General features: G+C 34.0%; 2 protein-coding genes across 3 annotated transcripts in view; one reads left to right on the forward strand and one right to left on the reverse strand.

The window, feature by feature from the left end:
* The window catches only part of LOC115217670 (CWF19-like protein 1), a 32,750-nt gene extending 22,840 nt beyond the window's left edge, over positions 1-9,910 (forward strand). The window contains exons 9-16 of one of the 2 annotated variants that reach the window (XM_029787420.2): positions 123-248; positions 1,183-1,282; positions 2,649-2,728; positions 4,918-5,033; positions 5,437-5,530; positions 7,232-7,345; positions 9,531-9,628; positions 9,723-9,910. In XM_029787420.2, coding sequence (XP_029643280.2) covers positions 123-248; positions 1,183-1,282; positions 2,649-2,728; positions 4,918-5,033; positions 5,437-5,530; positions 7,232-7,345; positions 9,531-9,628; positions 9,723-9,867 — 873 coding nt within the window. In that variant the 3' untranslated portion in view covers positions 9,868-9,910. The remainder of the gene's footprint in view (positions 1-122; positions 249-1,182; positions 1,283-2,648; positions 2,729-4,917; positions 5,034-5,436; positions 5,531-7,231; positions 7,346-9,530; positions 9,629-9,722) is intronic. The other variant, XM_036507563.1, reaches the window with a different exon arrangement.
* Positions 9,911-12,850: 2,940 nt separating this feature from the next.
* The window catches only part of LOC115217671, a 337,402-nt gene continuing 329,565 nt past the window's right edge, over positions 12,851-20,687 (reverse strand). The window contains exons 64-65 of the mRNA XM_036507562.1: positions 15,353-15,406; positions 12,851-13,236 (exon numbers count right to left, since the gene is read on the reverse strand). Coding sequence (XP_036363455.1) covers positions 13,205-13,236; positions 15,353-15,406 — 86 coding nt within the window. The 3' untranslated portion in view covers positions 12,851-13,204. The remainder of the gene's footprint in view (positions 13,237-15,352; positions 15,407-20,687) is intronic.

Here is a 20,687-nt window from a genome sequence, read left to right on the forward strand (position 1 = left end):
GATGGTAATGATCAAAATGTTATATAAAATTCAAAATTATAAAAGATGAAATTAATAGCCTGGAAAATTTAAATGATTATCATCTTAAACAATTTGAAATATTTAAATATAATTTTTTCCAGTTCCTTTATGCTTTTCACATTGAGCCTCTTGTAAATATGGACAACACAGAATTAACAAAACAACCTGAAGATGCCACTGAATGTCCTTACCAGTTGTCTCAGTTAGAGGACAGCAATGTAAAAGATGTAAGTGGTTAATGTTTTACTTTCAGATCTAACTGCTGTTGTTTATTTTGTAATTTTGTTGGGAGAGAAAGAGTGAGAGAGAGAGAGAGTTACAATTACTATCATTCAGATATAAAAAACAATTGTTTCAATTTCATGAACATATCCAAATTAGCAAAGACTTTACCAACTGTGATAAATGGATAAAATAGTTAAATAGCATTAAAGAAAAAAAGCCAAATTCTGTGAACAATGTAAATGTTTCAAAAAGTTTTTGTGTTATGCAGGTGAGCAGTTAGGCAAAAATTTATACAGTAATGTCATAGATGAAAACGAAGATAAAAGATATTATATTACCTTACATAAGTTGTTAAATGATCCTGTAATATTTCAGAGATTTTCCTTTTAAAACAGAAGAAAGAAAATAACAAGTTCAGAGAAATGTTTTGTTACCAGTAGGCCATTTTACTTCTGTACTTTGTAGATCTTTTTAACAGTAGAATATAAGTATTGATATAGTGTAACATAGCAGAAGGTTAGCATAAGTTTAATTTCCTATAATATCTGGACACTTTTATAGTTTAACATAATATATAATCATTGATATTGTAGTATATAGACACAGTTGTAAGTCAACAAGTGTATATTTGCAGTACTTCAACTTATTATTTTATATAGACACTAATATAAGTGTCATTTAACTACTTAAGAATGATTATTTCACTGCTGTAAATAGCATGAGTACAATGTACTTGGTTGGTTAGTTTAAATACTGAGTTTGAATGTTCCTGTATGTTTGAAAAATTCAAATCAACTCCATTGCATTGCTATACAAAAAGGAAATTTTCAATGGAATTTCAGTGGCCAAGTGGTTTACAGAGGCTATAATACAGTTGGTTAGTCTAGTTCTATAGCAAGTAGATATCAGTGCCTGATACTGTTTTTTCTTTTCTAGGAAGGTCAACAATTCTTTTTTGATATGAAGGCTCCATTAGCAAAAGGACAGAAAAGATCTAAGGATGATGAAGACAAACAGAAGAAAAAGCACAAACCAGGTATATATCTTCATCATGATTATCATTCTTTAATACTGTCTTCTGTGCTGGCATTAGTTAAATGGTTTGACAGTATCTGATGAACCAGGAGATTGCTTCAAGCTCCAATGTTTGCTTTAGTTTGGTATCTCTGGCTGGATGTCCTTCTTAATACCAACTACTTCACAGAGTGCACTGATGCTTTCTTGTTGAACTGGCACTAGTGAAGTCACCAAGTAACTTGTATAACAAATCCCTTCAATTGAGTGGTGTTATAGTGGAGAGAGAGGTGGCTTTATGTCAGATGTTGAGAAATTTAAAGCATATTTGAGTAACAGAAACAGGTGTCTTGCTATAGAAATTGATTGATTGTTTACACTGCCATTACATTTACATATATTTTTTTCTTTTTGCCCTTTTCATAAACTTAGTATAATAGCATATATATGTAACTGTGTATAATATATATGTAACTGTGTATAATAATTATCAAGTTGTCGTCATGATGGATTGGCAAAATGATTAGAACATCAGACAAAATGCTTTGTGGTGTTTACTTATGGCCATTTATGCTCTGAGTTCAAATCTTACTGAGGCCAAATTTGCCTTTCATCTTTGCAGAATTCATAAAATAATGTACCAGTCAAGTACTTGAGTTGATTTAATATTTCTATAAAGCATCCAAGCTGTGAATGGAATTATAAAAAAGTAAAAGAAATTTAAGATACAAGTATTCAACATACCCTTTTCTTTATTCAAACTTTGTCACTGTCCTTACCTACATAACTATTACCTTATATATATGTTCATGCTGAGCCAATGAAGGTCCTGTTTTTAGTCTCCCATCTTGTTAGAAGCTGGACTACCTTAAATCATAGGACTGTTCGATCAAGGTTGACCTGGCTTAAATGCCAACATAAAATAACTAAGGACAAAATAATTATTTTACATTGAATTTCTTTGCAAACTCTTAACATTTGACTAGACACTATATTCCTTCCTTTTGCAATACAACTGTACTGATTATGGATTTGAGCTTCTATTCAGATTTAATTTCTTGTCTGTTCTGTTCATACTATTGAACAAGCCAATGAGAGAGCCTTTATTTGGTTGCTGAACCTGATAGAAATGACAGTCAAATCTCTCTCATACCCTGCTGTTTTTGAAATAGAAGAACACATTACACAGTATAGTCCTAATTACATAAAAAGATTGAAGGACCGCTGTTAGTATGCCTTTGATTGCTGTCCTACTGAACAAATATATGGCATGGAATTATTGTTGCACCATGCTTCAATACTTTCACTTGACTCATAGTATAGAAGTAACAGCATTGATGAAGTTTAATCAAACAAACAACACTAATGTTTCATATTTGTTATTGTAGCACAACCATCTGGCCCTTGTTGGTTCTGTTTACGTGGAGAAAAAGTGGAGAAACAATTGGTTGTTAGTGTTGGAGAGACAGTGAGTGTATTTCTATTTCTGCTTATAGATATTTGCATTACACCACACATACACAATTGCATGCACACATGCTATATATATATATATATAATACAAATAAGAAAATGGAGATACAAATTTAGTTTCTTCATCAACTTACGGATATTAGAATGTTGGATTATTTATTCATTTAGCAAAATGAGAACCTCAATAGCATACATATATATCTTATAAGTCAATACATATAAGTAAAGAATACAAATTATCTTATATGTATTGAATTATAAGATATATATGTATGCTATTGAGGTTCTCATTTTGCTAAATGAATAAATAATCCAACATTCTAATATCCGTAAGTTGATGAGCAAACTAAATTTGTTTCTCCATTTTCTTATTTGTATTATAAATTTACAGTAAAAATATTTCTTTACCTTCACCCGTTTAATACAATAAATGAGTTAATTGCATTGCAATTAAAAACATTCATGTATTAAGAATCTGGGTACTTTACCAACAGAATATTGGATAAATACTATCCCATAGTGGGTTATACCCATAACCCCTATCTTACTTTGTATTATATATATATGACCAACTTCTTACAGTTTCCATCTACCAAAATCACTCATAAAGCTTTAATCAACCTGAAATCATGTGGTTCCAAAGCAAACTTCTTAACCATGCAATCATGCCATATAACTAATCAGAATGTACTAATTGTAGAATTCTCAGTGAATTGTTGGACAAAATACTCTCAATATTTGTTTCGACTCTCTGTGCTTTATGTTCAAAATCCTGCTGAGGTCAACTTAGCTTTTTATCCTTTTGTGGTCGATAAAAATATGCCAATCCAGGGTAGCAAATTGACAGAATTTGTTAGAGCGTCAGATGGAACACCTTATAGTATCTGTTCTGGCTCTGTACATTCTGAGTTCAAATCCTGCCCAATCCCTGGAAATAGGTATTTCTTTTAGGAGTTGCAGCTTTGTAGCTAACAGATAAAATCTGCTAGTTTGAAAATCCAATAGAAAGCTTAGTTTCCTTGGTTCAGTTGGAAGATTCACTATCAGTGCTACCACTGCTACTGCAGCCGTCACTGCCATCAGCAGCAGTAGCACCACCACCACCACCACCACCACCACCAGGCTGGTGATCAGGCTGCTTATGTCCTTGAGAAATTATTGCTAGAGTATGTTATAGCATTGTGAAATGGTACCAACAGTACAAAAACTGTTGCTTTCTAAATATTTGAGGTTTTAAGTCTTTCTCGCAGAAGTTAGTCAGGGAGATTTATAATAGCAGATTTATGGGAGAATCAACAGCTTCTATAGCAGAACCCTGAGAACCATTGAGAACATCAGATGAAACTATCATGTTTTCAACAAAAACTTGTGTGCAATCACGCATCAGCTCACAGCCTTTCACCTCATAGCTATCTGTTGCATGTGCTGGTACAGACATATCCTCTATCTCCTGCTGGATCGTCCTACCAGGGTTTCACTCTTATTTGATTCAAGAGCTGTGGACTGGAAGAGGCCTGGTGGCAGGCCCATCATCAGATGGCTGGATGTGATTGGGGAAGATTTCCAGAGGCTCAATGCCACCTTGGAGGATGCAAAGGAGCTGGCACAGGACTGCCAGCGGTGGAGAGTGCCAGTGGATGTGGTCACTTCTACACATGAGGACATCTCTGGAACCACTAGCATGGGTTGATCCCAGCCTCATCAAGTGAAGATTTATGGGGAGTTTACAATTGTTTATGATTTACGGAGTTTTCTAGGACATAAGCAGCTCAATCTAATTTCAAAAGAATGCTGACCTCATCTGTTGTGTTTTTATGTTTTACACTGTTTTAATCATGTCTAATTGTGATTGTCCTTGGTGCCCTTTTACCCTACACACACACACATACACACATGTACATTAGTGCATACATATAAACAGCTCACACAGACATGCACACTTAGATATATTTATTTTCTCTATAGATTGGTTCTGAGCTCAGAATCTTATATCAGTGTGTCAGTGTTCTTTCTCACTTTACCACTGTGCTGGTGTATTTTCTATTTTGACTGTTGCATTTTATTTACAATTTAGCTATGTCTGTATTTCATTTCTTTGAATCAAAATTTTGAAATGTTTTCACTGTCAATATTATTTTATTGTCTTTGCTGTTTTTTATGATCTAACAAATGTTGTTTTTCCAGACATACATGGCTTTAGCAAAAGGAGCCATGGTTCCAGATCATGTTCTTATCCTCCCAATTGGTCATTACCAGTCTACTGTGGTGGCTCCAAGTGAAGTTGTGGAAGAAATTGAGAAATATCCTTTTACCGTTTTATTTACTCACAGCAAGCATCATATTTTCTGGTATACAAGTCAATGTATATATGTGATTCCATGTGATATGGTTTGTGTGTGAAATACTGGAGAGCCCTTATTTTTCCAAATCCTGCTGCACTTTTCATGGAATTTTTAGTTCTGCAAAGTTGTCTTGGTGTATAAGTTCATCTACCTTTTTTAACTGTAAATTTTGGTCTGAAAGATTCGTCTTGCATGCTTGAAAGTATAGTATCAGACATTGACTATGTTTATAAATAGCTTAAACAAATTACATCACACATTTAAAAGATAATTCAATCTCTTTTTACCTCAATATACACTCTCTCTCTCTCACACACACACATGATATATTTATATCTATTTAGCCTTAACAATGCGCCAAATATAAGTCCAATTTAAGAAAATATTTCAAATGTGTGGGGAAAGTTGTAGTTTTCTTTGAACGAAATTACAAGACATCACATCTTCAGATACAGGTAAGAAAAGTTTATATTTCTATACCTCTGTTTGTCTGTTGTTTATCTCTCTCTCTGACTAGGTGCAGGCATGGCTGTGTGGTTGAAAAGTTTGTTTTTCAACCACATGGTTTTGGGTTTGATCTGAGATGCATAGGTTAGTGGTTAGGGTATTTGGCTCATGATCATAAGATCATGAGTTCAAAAACAGGCGACATGTTGTGTTCTTGAGTGAGTCATTTTATTTCACATTGCTCCAGTCCACTCATCTAGCCAAAATGAATAGCCTTGTCACATTCTGAGTCATACTGAATCACCCTGAGAACTGTTAAAGGTATATGTGTCTGAAGAGTGCTCAGCCACTGCACATTAAATTTCATGAGCAGGTTGGTCTGTTGACGGGATCAACTGGAACCTCCATTGTCGTAACCAACTGAGTGCCAGTTCTCACTGCTTGGCACCTTGGGTAAGTGTCTTGTATCAGAGTGCTGGCAAAACATGGTCTTGTGAATGAATTTGGTAGACGGAAACTGATAGAAGTCTGTCATATGTGTGTGTGTGTGTGTGTGTGTGTGTTAGTGTCTCCTTGTTGTGACTCCATGTGATAGTTGTAAAGGAATGTCACCATCATATAAGCAGTGTTCTTTGTTTCCAATCTTCTGTGAAAACATGTCTGGTCTTGGGAAATATTATCTTACTTGAAAACAAGTGAAGGTTGGTGACAGGAAGGGCATCCAGCTATAGAGAATCTGCCTCAACAAATTCCACTTGACCCATGTTAACATGGAAATGTGGTCATTAAAAAGTAATATTGTTTGTGTCTCCATGTTGTGACTCTATGTGATATGGTTTGTGTGAGAAATATTGGAGAGCCCCTCTGGGCTGATTGAAAAGGGTTCTGGTCTCTCAACTGAAAGATCAACAGTTGATATTCTATCTTTTACAAAGACATTTAGCTGCTACTGGTTCAGTTCATCTAGCTGTAAATAGGTACCATTAAAGCTACATCAAACGAAGTAGCCTCCATATGGTTGCTTGACATGCTAAACATAACTACCAAATTTCCTGGAAGTCACTGTCTAACATCTTAGAAAAGGAGATATTGGATAATGTGAACATGGGTTCTCAGCATGTAGGGAAATGACAGGGTGATCACTGCTGGAATGCCTTTAATCATAGATCTGCTCAGTTAGGCTGACTTCTGGTTAAACATCAATAACAATATGTTTAAGTAGTGAAGGACGCTGTATCATGAACAAATGTTCTTTGGTTTCTAATACTGAGTTAAGTCTGATTATGAGAAAAATAACCTCACAATTTGTATGAATAATATTGGAGAGCCTCTCTCTTGTAAACATGACAATGTGGTGAGAGAAATAATGCTAAGTTTTCATCATCATTATCATCATCACTCCTCTATATCAGGAATATTTTTTTGCATCACTTAAAGATGTCATTATAGTTGCCTGTAGATATCTATGAAGATGTGATATTTTTTTATATAGGTTATTATCTATTTTAATTCTTGTTTTTATTTATATTTTTGTTGTTGCTTAAATAATAATAAATTGACGATCTACTTTTGTTTAGCCTATTGTTTAGTCTGTTCTTTAGTATATTGTTTTGCCGATTTTTAGCCTATTGTTTCTTAGGTAAAAATATTACTTATACAATGTTGTTATGTCTATTTATCTTCATTGTTTCTACATGTTCTTTCCCTAGGCCATTCCTGTCCCTGCAGATCTTGCATGTAATATTACCGACACATTTACAGAGTTTGCAGCTGAGGAGTCCATTGATCTGAATGAAATACCAAAGCATTCTGATTTAAAGCAGGTAAGAATGGAAATATCTAATAAAGTTTACTGTAGTTCAGAGAAAGTCGTTGGTGAATTGACAGGCTGTTTGCTATACAAGCAGGACGGATGGTGGCTTGTATCTCAAAGACACTTGACATTCAATAATCCACTTCAACTTGTTTATGTAGGATACAGTAAAAGTAAAACAGTAAAGTTACCTTCTTGAGTTACACTGGCTCATAAGGGCCAGTTTCCCGGTTTCAAGGTATATATATTCCCCATCTGGATGGGATGCCAATCCATCACAAGATTCCTCATTTTTGCCAGCTGAGTGGACTGGAGCAACGTGAAATGAAGTGTTTTGTTCAAGAACACAATGTGTTGCCCAATCCAGGAATTGAAATCACAATCTTGTGGTCATGAATCCAACACCCTAACCACTAAACGATGTGCCTCCACTAGAGCACAGTAGTGCAATCTAGTTCCTTTCTATAAATATATAAGGGTTCTATATTGAAAAATGAGCTAAGATCAGTTGGCTATCCCTATCTGTGGAGTTTATTGGTAAGACACATGCGGTTATGAAAACCCAGTTGGCTCTATTTATCACACTTTATAATGTGGCAGTCTGGTAGAATAATTAGTATTCCAGAAAAAATGCTGCTAAGCATTTTGTCTGTCTTTATGTTCTTAGTTCAAATTCTGCTGATCATCTTTGTCTTTCATCCTTTTTGGGGTTGATAAAATAACTACCAGCTGAATATCTGGAGTTGTTGTAGTTGACTAGCCCCCTCCCCACCAAAATTTCAGGCCCTATGTTTATAGAAAAAAGAATGTGAACTAAACAGAACAGGAAGAAACATGTGGATGGGAGAGTTGCTGAAGAGGTCACAGATGTGTGATGAAAGATTTCCAGACAATGGACTTAAGATAAAATAAGAACAATAATGAGTGAAGAATGAATATATAATGTGTGTTTATTTAGCAAGAAAAAAAAAAACGACCATCCCAAAACATAAAAATATCTGTTTCTATACATGATTTCACATGAAGAATCTTGCAAAGCAAATTCAGAAATGTAATTAGCTCACATTGTTGAGAAACTAAGTAATATAGAGAAAAACTGAGATGGATGGAGTATATTTAGTTGTTCAAATTTGGGAAAGCATCTGGTTGTAAATTATTGATGTTTCAGCAAATCATACAGATACCTGACATTGTAAACTACTGTAAACCATGCTATTAAAGATAATAATTGAGTTAAAATGGTTGAAATAAAATCCTTTCTTTTGGTATGGATTTCTTTTATCTTTAGTTTGTAGCAAAAATATTGATACAAACTGATAGTTAATTTATACAGCTTTTTAGGCTATTATGACTTTTATGCTTCTCCATCTCAACTGGGAGTGATAAGGCCTTCCAGGAGCTACACTGGAGTTTTTTAGAAGACATGTAAAAAAAAAAAACAAATGAAAGTAGGGCTACACAAAATTAACTAACAGATATATGACCACCCTGTCCTTGTATTTCAATTTTTGTCCTAATTTCAGCAGCATAAATATTGAATATCAATAGTTATAATTTGTTTTCTTTCACTTCTTACTTTCTTAAATCTTACTTTATCTAGGTAACTTACCTGTTACAAAAGTTTGCAATCACTGTGATATTTTAAAGAGAGGTGATCTTTTGTTGGTCACTAACAACAACAGTGCAGTCAGATAACAAAAAAACTTGCTTGCTTACATTAACCACAAGGTTCATGCTCAATAAAGTTCAAATCATAAGAATATTTTTGTTGCTTGTATTTCTATCTTTATATGTTGCTTATATTTTTATATCTTATCTTTTAAGAATTATATTTATAAATAAAGTATATATTAAAATTAATGTTTGACAGTTTTTATAGCTTATAACCTATTTATGTCTGTATAGAATTTATTTGCTAATTTCATTTTATTTACTTAGAAATGGTTGTTTTTGTAAGCTACCAGCAACACATTATTATTTATGTGGCACAATTACAATTAGTAAACATTGCAAATGGTAAAATATTTTTTTTCAATAGCATTTATAGTATAAAGGATGTAAAATCAGTTGTAATTCAAAATTTGATTCTGTACTTGGGCTCACTACTTGCTCACAACTGTAATGAAAAATAAAATATCAGTTATTGATTGCTTTCAAGAATTTGTATATTTTTGGTTACCAATTATTATTTCCAGATTGTTAATGTTGAGGCGCCATATTTCTATGCAGAAATACCAACAGGAGAGAAGTTTCTCTGCAGGATATCCAAAGGTTTCCCCTTACAATTTGGCAGGTAATTGTAAAAAGGTTATTAATTTTCATGCAGTTGAGATAAATTTGTTGTCGTATTGACATGTTAGAGTTTCAAAATTTTTGTTTATTTTCAGAGATGTTTTGGCTTCACCAATGCTGCTTAATATGCCTGAACGCATCGACTGGAAGAATTGTACAGAAAGTCAAGAAAAGGAAAAACAAATGGCTCAGGAATTTAAGAAAAAGTTCAAAGACTTTGATTTTAATTTTAGCTCTTAGCACATTTTTAAAAAAATGAATAAATTGATTTTAATGTCTTTTATTGGTTTGTGTTTTGGCTTGTTAAAGAAATGGCTACTTGTCTGTTGGAATAGAATCTGTTGCAGATACCGACAACTTTTTTCTTTCTTATATGCTTTGATGGGCCTAACAGAGTCACTTGTGTGTGCGCGTGCACACACACACACACACACACACACATCACATCACATCACATATTCAAAACTTCCAAGAAAAACAGCCTGTTTGGAGTGAGGCTTTTTTACCCAACAACATTCCATAACCACTTGAGTACCATTGAGTTGTGATCTCCATATATCATGTCTGCTGTTACTGCAGTGAGCCAGTGAGGGGCTCTTGCTGTGCTTATCAAATGTGCTAGAAATGGCAGCTAAATTTTCCTCAAAATGCATGCAGCTATTGATACATTCTGGTACATTCACACACACACACACACTTATGTATTATACATTCACACATAGATATATGGAAGCATACATACAGGTGTGGATGTCTTGACAGGAGTTGGCCAACTAGAGAGCTGCTTGAGTTCCATTTATTTGTTTTGGCATGGTTTCTACAGCTGGATACTCTTCCTAATGCCAATCAGTTTACAGAGTGTACTGGATGCTTTTACGTGGCACCTGCACAGATGCTTTTACATGGCACTGGAATTGGCACTTTTATGCGGCATTGTGTGAAGGTCATTAAAACTGTCATTATTATCCTCATCATTGTCATTGTTTCAACATTCTCTTTTCCAATTTTGCATGGGTTAGACTGAATCTATTGAGGCAGATTTCCCTTCCTCTCACCAAATATTTCCAAGCAAGGTAATATTTCTTAATGGCTGGTTATGTTTTCATGGAAGATTGGAAATGAAGAACACTGCTGTATAACAATGACACGTCATCATCATCATCATATTATGTGTATTGTCCATGCTGGCATGGGTTGGACAGTTTGATCAGAGTTGACAAGCTGGGGAGCGGCACCAGATTCCAGTTTGATTTGGCAGGGTTTCTACAGCTAGATGTTCTTCCTAATGCCAACCACTTTACAATGTGTGCTGGGTGCTTTTATGTGGCACCACACAGGCGTTTTTACAACTATTGCTTGATGTCAAAGCAAGGAGAGAGTAATTAAAACTTGATTTTAATTTTCAGTGCCAACTTTAAAACATCAGGCTGAGTAAAAAGTAAGCAACGTTTGAAATATGAAGTTCATCACAACATATTTCAACAATGCAGAAATTTTATTAATCAGAGTAATTACCATTACAATCAACACATTTTTGCTAGTCAGTTACAAGTTTGTTTATTCCAGTAACATAAAAATCTGGAGTTCTGGAGCTGATGAACTCTTTGAATGCACTTTCAGCATTGGTTTGATTTTTGAACTCTTTCTCTCACAGGAAACCATCACGCTGCTTAAACAAATTGGTAGTTGGTAGGAGAAAGGTCTGAGGAATAAGCTGGATGGGGAAGAACTTCGCAGCTAAGTTCCCTCAACTTCTGGATCATCATTAGTGAAACGTGTGGTTGAGCATTGTCATGAAGACTAATTGGCCCTCTTCTGTTGGCTAGTCTGGGACAGAGGAGTTGCAGTTTTTCATTCATTTTTGCAATTTCACGGCAATATGTTTCTGCAGTAATGGATTTTCCGGGTTTTAAGAAGTTATAGTGGATGAGTCCAGCAGTACACCACCAAACAATCATCATAACCTTTTTGAAGAGTTTGGATTTAGGGAAGGTTTCCAGTGTAACCATTGCAAAGAACATTTTTTATTATTGCACAGAATCCACTCTTCATCACAAGTTACAATATGGTTGAGAAATGGATTGGTCTGGTTATGGAGAAGTGACAAGCAAATTTCATATCTGCACATTTTCTGATTTTCCTTCAAATCATATGGTACCCATTTGTTGAACTTTTTTGATTTTCACATCACATGCAAATAGTTGCAGGCAGTTTTCTGGCTAACCTGAAGTTCTTTTGCCAAGTTCTTGAGTGGTTTTACATAGATCTTTCTCAACAACAGTCTTTAATTGACCGTCATCGATGTTCACTATGCTCATGATCTCCAATGCTCAGGTCTCCACTGCGAAATCATTTAGACCATTTTTGAGCTGACCACTCACTGGTCATTTCACTTTTCATTGATCGTGAGCAGTTTCAGCTGCTTTATGTTCTTGTTTGAAGTTGAATAGCAAAATTGCTCAAAAATCACGCTTTGACAGTTCCATTTCGGATGATTGTAACAACAGTGGAAAAATATCAATGTTAATTCATTGAAGCATTTGGGCAAGTCTATGTCTGTATTATTAGACATTTGCAAAATGCTTAAAAAAGTTCAAAACTCTGCAAAAATCTGGTACAAATTCTTCATGGTTCAAAATGTTGCTTACTTTTTACTCAACCTGATACATCATAAAAACTTTAAAATTGTAGGATTCAGTGTTTCATGGAAAGACAAGAATGATTCCAGTGTATCCTGTCTTATATGATGAAAGAAGGATAGAACAAATTATATTTAGAAACAAATATTTTCCTTAGAGAAGAGAAATGAGAAATAGATATGAATCAGTATCTCAGGCAAGTTCTGATTCTGTTATACATGAGCATGCAAATGTCATGACAGATTTGACTGTAGGATACCACCTAAAGAATGTCTTCCTGAGAACATATGCCGAGTGGATTTGAAGTCAGTACTGCAAGCCACTGAAACACTTGTCTGTAGTCACTGATTCTGCTGTTTGTAGAAATGAGCTGTGAGCTTTGCATGATGCCTATTTACATTATAGCTAAGCTAGATGAAATAGGCTCATTTTACACTTAAACAATTTTGCCAAGACCTCAGTACAGTGCCATTGAGGGGATATGAATTATACATTCCATTCACTAGCACTCTGAATTCATGTCGATTCAGTCAGAGAAAACTTTAAACATTTTAAGAAAAAGCATACAAAAATGAAAACTCATATCATTTGTATTTGTTTTATTGCTAAAGCTTAAAAAAGTAATGACACTACACACGATTTCTGCAAAAGTTTCCAATTTTTTTTTTTTTTTAGTTTTATCCTTCAGTTCAAAATGGAATTTTATATTGGAGTATGTACATAGTTCAAAGCAGGTATTATTTATCTGTAGCTATTTCTCACAATGTAATTCTTCCTGTTGATTTAGATAAAGCATTTCATGAGTAACAAGACAAAATCTTGAATTCCTGTTTGTTAAATAGTGAAGTAAAAACTGAAATAGAATTCATGAGAAGTCTTTCTACCACATTTGAACCTTGTGAAGGAATTAGAGATTTTGGGTAAAAGTCTTGACTGTTTTAGTATACAAATTCATCCTCCTCGCTATTACCTGAAAAGATAAAAGACTGGTTTAATCAATATGTCTTGACTTGCACTCCTATTTGTCAAATTCAATGATCACTTCAAATAGATTTTTTCATACAAAACCTGATAGTAAGACTATATAGGAAATCAGTATTTTGTATGCTTCTATCATTAGTAATATTTAGTATCTGTTTTGTTTTGTTGTGTAACTGCTGGAAAAGAAACTTTTTTTCACTTGCAGTGGTTTAGCAGATCTAAATTTTTATATCTGGTTTTATTTACTCTTAGGCCAAATATTGCCTGATTTTTGTGTCTCATAGAAAACTTCCTTCATTTAATTCCACTCCCAATCCATGTAATTATAAGAGAAATAAAATTGGTTAATCTTAAGCTGACTTTAAGAACAGATAATCCTGAAAACTAGTATTGTCTCCCACTATATTACCTAACTATATTACTTACCTGTATTAGTTTCTAGTTTTGACAAATTTTGGCAAGTTTGGTAAGTCAATTACATTGACTCCAGTGTCCAACTGGTACTTATTTTATTGACGCAGAAAGGATGAAAAGTGAAGTCTACCTTGGTGTAATTTGAATCACTTACCTATGTTACCTACTAATACTATATTAAGTCTTTCAAGATCTTCTGTTTTACTTAATCTAAGTGGTGCAATTTCCAATTGGTTGCAACACCTTGCATCTGCACACACACAGACACACAGATAGACACACACATACAGATAGACAGACAGACAGACATGCACACACACAAAACATTGCATCCTTGTTAAAAAAATACAAACAAAAACAACAAGCAACAATTCACAGAAATTCTGTCACATTCTGATGATGGGCAAGACCCAGAAACATGCATGTCTCTAGATGCAGGCCTAGCTGTTGGGGGTGTTTGTCTCCCCTTCGTAAATATATAAGGACACAGGAAATGTATCAAGGCCGACAGGAAGCGTCGATGCTTCCTAGGGCTAAACAGCGGTGGTATAATTCCCTTACAGGACTGACACGTTAAGTTGACAGTATACAACCACTCTATGTATTATGCATATTATGAATTGTGTTCAACTCCATTTGAATTTAACTTTGTCTTTCATCCTTTTGGGGTTAATAAAATGAAGTAATAGTTAAGTATTGCAGTTGATGGTGTCTGCTGTCTCCCCCCACCCCAAATTGCTGGTTTTGTGCCTGAATCAGAAACTATTATGTTTATTGTGAATACCATGTTACAGCTATTGTCAAGGTGTATTTAAACAATTTTTTATGATTGAGAGGCAACATTTTTGTTGCCATATTTCTGTTGAAATATGCTACCTTTGTTTCAGTTAATTTTGAAACTGATGAAGAATTTGATAAAATAACTGTTGTCATTAAGTTGGTGTTTGGAATATTGATTAACATGGAATTTTGGAAAATGTTATTTAGATTGCTTTAAAACATGGAGTTTGTATGAAAGAACCAAAAGCAGCTTCAGGTAGCGTTGACACTGTCTAGTTAGTGATGCATTTCGAATTTAATATTTCTTCCAATTTCTATTAAATCTACTCTTGGATTGGTTCATCACTCTAGACTTCTAGACTTTGTTGTTAACAAATTCAGTTTGAAAGGATCCTGTTTGGAAGGATTTACTGCTATCTTTTAAAATCTTTTGCATAAATGGACTCATTATTTCTTAAACATGTTCCATTACTTTCAAATCTCACTAATTTCTTTGTTTCTATCACATGAACCTTTCATCTTCAATTGCGCACCAATGCACGAGTACATATTTAGGGTGTATAACAGCTGACCTTAAGTTCTTAACCATTCTTTGGAAGACATTTACCCATTAAACATCTTATTTGTTCATTGTGTCTAAATTAGATGGGTAAAGAACTTAAATGGAATTAGTAGAGCTGCTATGTAACTAATTGTTAGAGCGATTGTTTTACTGGAAAAGAGATAAAAATATTTAAAAGAGAAGGCAGGTGTGGTCCAAGTTAATGAATGGTATCAAATAAGGAAAAAGTAAACAAGAAAAATTTTTTACTGCAAATTTGGAGCAAACTAACTTATTTTGTGCTTAGTATTTCAAACTTATTATTTAAATATTGAGAACTTACGAGAAGAGTGCAGAAGTAATCACTGACCTTCCAAAGCATACCAAGATGAAGTCATTTTCTTAGCTTGCTCACCAGTACACGCTGTAACAGAAATAGAATAAACAATAATTATTTTTACAATTGATCCATTTTTATTTCTCCAAATTTTGTTGATAAAATCCATATTTGCAAACCCCTCTATTTCTTTTCACTGAATTCGTTTACTCAGATTTCTACATTGGTAGCCCATGGTTGTTGAGCAAACTAAGTTTTGGCTTACTGATGAATATATCTTTTAAAAATATTTTCACAAGGATTAAAAATTGCAAATACAGGAATAAAATATTTATAGCGATTTTACCAGCTAAAGAGAAGAGTTCAAACAATGTTGAAGCTTCAAATCTTTTCATTGATATGAAGTTAGAGAACAACTGTATCTACAAAAGTGGCAATGATTAGAACATTTTTATTACAAATGGGCTTAAAAGCCTCACTCTGTGCAGGGCTAATTGGGCCTGTGCCCCAAAACTAAACAGAGTTAATAGCATGACTATAATATGTCTATAATGACTATATGTTCTTGTGGTGTTTGATCAGAGGTTGAGGACGGTGGAAAATTAATTCTGTAATGCAATCATTCTATTGTTCCACTCCCAAGTTGAATTCCAACTGTTGGCCAATTTGTCCCAAAGTTCTTATCTCAATGTAAAATTAATGAAGTGAATGTCATTTATCTCCCCCTTGATCTCTGAAGTCATCTGACAAATGCTACCAAGATGGAGTGAATCAGCCAAGCTTTACCTGCTAGAAATAGCAACTGAAATATTTTAAAATCAGATCCCAATGCTGGATGTTCAAAAACCAAATGAGGAACAGATTTTCAATCCTGGGATCATCCTGATTCCAAAAAGGTATAATATGTCTATGTAGAGCAAATGTAGGCTGAGATACAGGGGTCCCAGATGGACAGAGAGAATTTCGCATTAATATAGACCAAAAGTTCTCAATAGGGGCCATATACCCCACCCCCAGGGGATGGGAGTTTGGAGCTCGAGGGGGCGTTTTGAAGGGGCACGGGGGGGGGGGCGTTTAGAGACTTGGGGGCACTAGGGGGTCACTGGAAGACCCTTGTACGAGTATTAGCTATATTTTCATATCTCTGTGACAGTTTAAAAAACCATGCCTTTTTGTTTCAAAATTTCAAAAACTTACAAAAAACACTTTTTCCAATTTGACGACATGAAGCAAATTCCCAGTACCATGTGTAACTGGTGTAACTAAAGTGAAACCTCCAAAACAAAAATAAAAACTAAAAACAGATAAATAGTGACATGGTTAAAAGAAAAAAGGAATGAATAAAAACGAAATGCTGAATGTGTGTGTGTGTGTCTGTGTGTGCGCAAATATATAAAGAATAGTGGTCAGAATTTTGGATCAAAACTAGCTTTTGGGAGTGGCTGATAGGTAAGTATTTGTGTATGTGTGTGTATGTATGGGTATGTTTGTATGTATATGACTGTGTATTGCCATTTTGAATTGGCCCCTGGCTATTAAAGACCCAATCATACTCACACACACACACACACACGCATTTGTTTTAGGTTTTGTACCCATTTGAACTGCAGCTATACACCAGATAACATGGTTAAAGTCTTATGTTCTGAAATATAAATTTTGAATTTGTTTTAATTATAAAATTAACCCCAGCTAAAAGCATATCTTTTGGCTTTGGAAAATAGAACCTTTTCTTTCTCTTTCTATATTTTTTGTTACGTTAGAATTTCCCTGTTTTGATCAGGATTTTCCAATTTTCTGTATCAAACAATGAACAGAGGCATTAAAAATATTAAATTCAGAGCCAAATAAAATCAAAAATGTTAATTGTAATCGTAATGATGGAGAGGAGTAAACATTTTCCCCTTCCTTAATACTAACAAGAGCATAGTATGAGGGAGATTTGGATGTTATTTTTAGCAAATTGAACAACCACACAGAGAGTACCTCATTTGTTGATGTGTATAAGTAAACAAAAACTAAAGGAAAAACAGCACCTTCACACTTCATTCATTCCACTCTCCGTTCTTTTGTTCCCACTCTCTCACATTTCTTGGCCTTCTCTTCATTCTCACCTTCCCCCTCTTTCACTTCACTCTGTCCCTTTCATTTTTTCTTGTTTCTTGTTTCTTTTTTTCTCGCCACTCCTTAATTCTTCTCTCCCTCTGCCACTACCGCTCTCTCTTCTCTCCCCACATGACCAGTGTTCGGCCAAGCCTGACCTTTCTTTCTTGGTTCGACTGCCATCCGTGCAACATTTATATTTCTCCCTGTGCCTGTCAAATCATATGTCCCTGCCATAAGGCTTTACTTCCACACATGCCAGCTTAATTTAATTCATTCTTAGTCGAAAGACACCCGTTGTTAATGTCCTGTTATTTGTATTTGTGTACCATTTCTCCGTTTTTTTTCTGTCCTTGTTTTCGTATACATTCGCTGCTTTCTTCCAAGGAATCTAGTGCTCTTTGCTTAGTTTTTTCGTGGGGCTGGCCAGATTGGAGCAATCTCGAGTACAACCAGCCAAAATTGCAAAGATAATCTGGAACTCAACTAAGGAAAGAAAACTCCGAATGACCCGTCCTTGTTTTCTTTGTATCGTCTGTCTGGATACTTTGTTGTCCCTTTTTTGTATCATCTAACTGTCAGGATGTTTTGTGTTCTTGTCCCATTTTTGTATTTTTTATATATCTATATGAATGGGCAGAATTATGATGTAAGCACATGCTAAAACCCTTCATAACTTTTGTATTTTTATGAACTTTTACAAAATTTTTTCGATTCTGTCTTCTGCATAATGGAATTGATATGATTATGCAACAAAAGAAAAAATCTCTCACACTCCAATTTTTTTTTAATTTGTGGTTTTAAAATACGGACAGTCAACACACACCTTTCATTTTCCTTTATAATTTCCAAATAATTTTTTAATACTTTTATGTTAGAAAGTCAACTGACTGTCTTCACACTTTTTCACATAATCCTGGACTTTATATGTGAAATGCCAGTGACAAGCTGCATGTCCATCAGCAATATTAGCAGACAAACAGCCATGCAGAGGTACGACATATAGTCCAAGTAGACGAAAGCCTTCTTTTTAAGAGGAAAAATGAAGTTGGAAGAGTGGTGAAGTTTTGGATACTTGTGATCGTCGTAACCAACAGTGTGCCAGTTTTTTATATGTGTATGTGCATGTATAAAGATATAATTAAAACAATACATATACACCCACATATATTATATATATATATATATATATATATATATATATATACACACACACACACACACAACAAAGCCTAATGGTGTGAATTTTCTAAAGCTCCTTTAGGGACAAACAGTTTTCCCAATGAATTCTAATTTAATTGGAATCTACATGATCTAAAGCATTTTTGTAGAAAAGAAATATTTAATTTTCTCAAGGTTATGAAGAAGCAAATCTTTGGGGCACAATTGTGTAGATATGTCGAAATATTTATGTATATACAAGGATGTATATAAAACTATGTAAAAATGTATGTGTGTGTGTATATATTTGTATGTTTCTGTATGCATTTATACATCTATATGTATAAGTTTTAGAAGATATTAGAATAATGGAATAAAAGTCAGTCATTATAAGAGATCTCCCAAAAATCTATTTCCTTAATTTTTAACTACTGTTTCTGGCACTCATATTTACGCAATTTTGATTTTGAAGTATTTGAAATATTATTTGGAAATTATAAAGAGAAGCAAACAGTAGATTTGGACTGTCCCTATTATAAAACCATGAATGGAAAAAAAAATTGTGTGTCAAATTTTTTCTCCAGAAGTTCATGACTTCATAGGAATAAGTGTGGGAAACTGCATCAAGATAACCAATTTTCAGATTTTCTATTTCCTTTTAAAAAAATGCAGATTTTGTGAATGAAGCAAACTAGATCCTGAATAAGAAATGAATGTTTAATATGACAAATTTTCAGATTTTTTGTTACACCATTTTAAAAGGGGGCTGATTTTGTGTCTCAAACTAACTAGATCCAAGTACAGTGAATACCATCCTCCACAATTTGCTACTCGTATGAAGTATATATGTATTTTAACAATTTTTATCAAATACACTCTCTTTCTTGAGCATAAAAAGTCCTCTTCCTGGTTGACAATAACTTATATGTCAAATTGTTGCACAAGTTCTAGCTGTTTTGATAAGGGAAATTGGAAAAGTTAGAAATGATATCATCAGCATTTACTTGTACCAAAGAGCACTCTTTTGATAGACAATATGTTGATCTCTTAATGTCACGTGGTGGAAATAAATGCAATTACCAATTCATTATTTTGTTTTTTTTGCATTTCAATTTGTACATCTGTACTCCTGACTGTGTACAAACGCATATGCAAAACAATGTCCTTTATTTTTTAATCATTATCTGCTGATATCAAAATAAGTAGTATATTGCAAAATAAAAATATTTTCTTGGCAATTGTCTACAAATTTGTCTTTATAAGCTTTTCTTCCTCTTTTCCATGGCCATAGTTATAACTACAGTAAGCATTGCTTTTAATACAATCCACAAATTTGGCAAGACCTTCCATAACTTATTTGCATGTGGCCCACTTCTTGAAAAGGATAGCCCCTTGCCTGCTATACATCTTTGAGAAATTATAATTGGCAATATTTATTTTAATGAAGATATTGCGTTAGTTTATATTTTAGAACAAGCTTAACTCCATGCAAAGAATTTTCAAATTTTATTTGTACCTAATCTTATTTATTATTTTGATATTTTCATCTTTGTATTTGGAAAATCCCCAGCACATGATATGGTGCACAAGTAGCACGTGGCACCCCAGGTGACTACTTGTGCTGCAATACTCAGCACTGTCTACCTGAGAGCTGAAATTATGTAATAATCTTATCTACGTTTCAATAACAAAGATCTGTGTGTATTTGAACAGAAAATAAATTCTAAGAAGAAAAGAAAACAAATCCAACGACATATGTATTTATATTTAAACAGAAATAGATAGAAATGATAAATCAGGCACACGAACAAATACAATAATATAAAAGTAGAAAAGACAAAGAAAAAACTAAAAATAAGTAGATTCTATAATGAATCAAGAAAAAAGTTAATAAAAAAGGCCTGAGGAAGGAATGCAAAAAATCAACTTGTCAACCTACAATGTAAACATGGCTGACAAAAGAGATAGTTACCGTCCTTAGAAATACAAGGCTGACGGGTGCAATTTAATAGGCCACCAGTCTCAAAATGATATTTCTTACACTGGGTTGAGCTGATTTTCTATCAGCTCAAGTACTTAAGTCTCCAGTATTTGTAATATACAA

The sequence above is a fragment of the Octopus sinensis genome, linkage group LG11 (assembly GCF_006345805.1).
Source record: "Octopus sinensis linkage group LG11, ASM634580v1, whole genome shotgun sequence".
NCBI classification, from domain to species: Eukaryota; Metazoa; Mollusca; class Cephalopoda; order Octopoda; family Octopodidae; genus Octopus; species Octopus sinensis.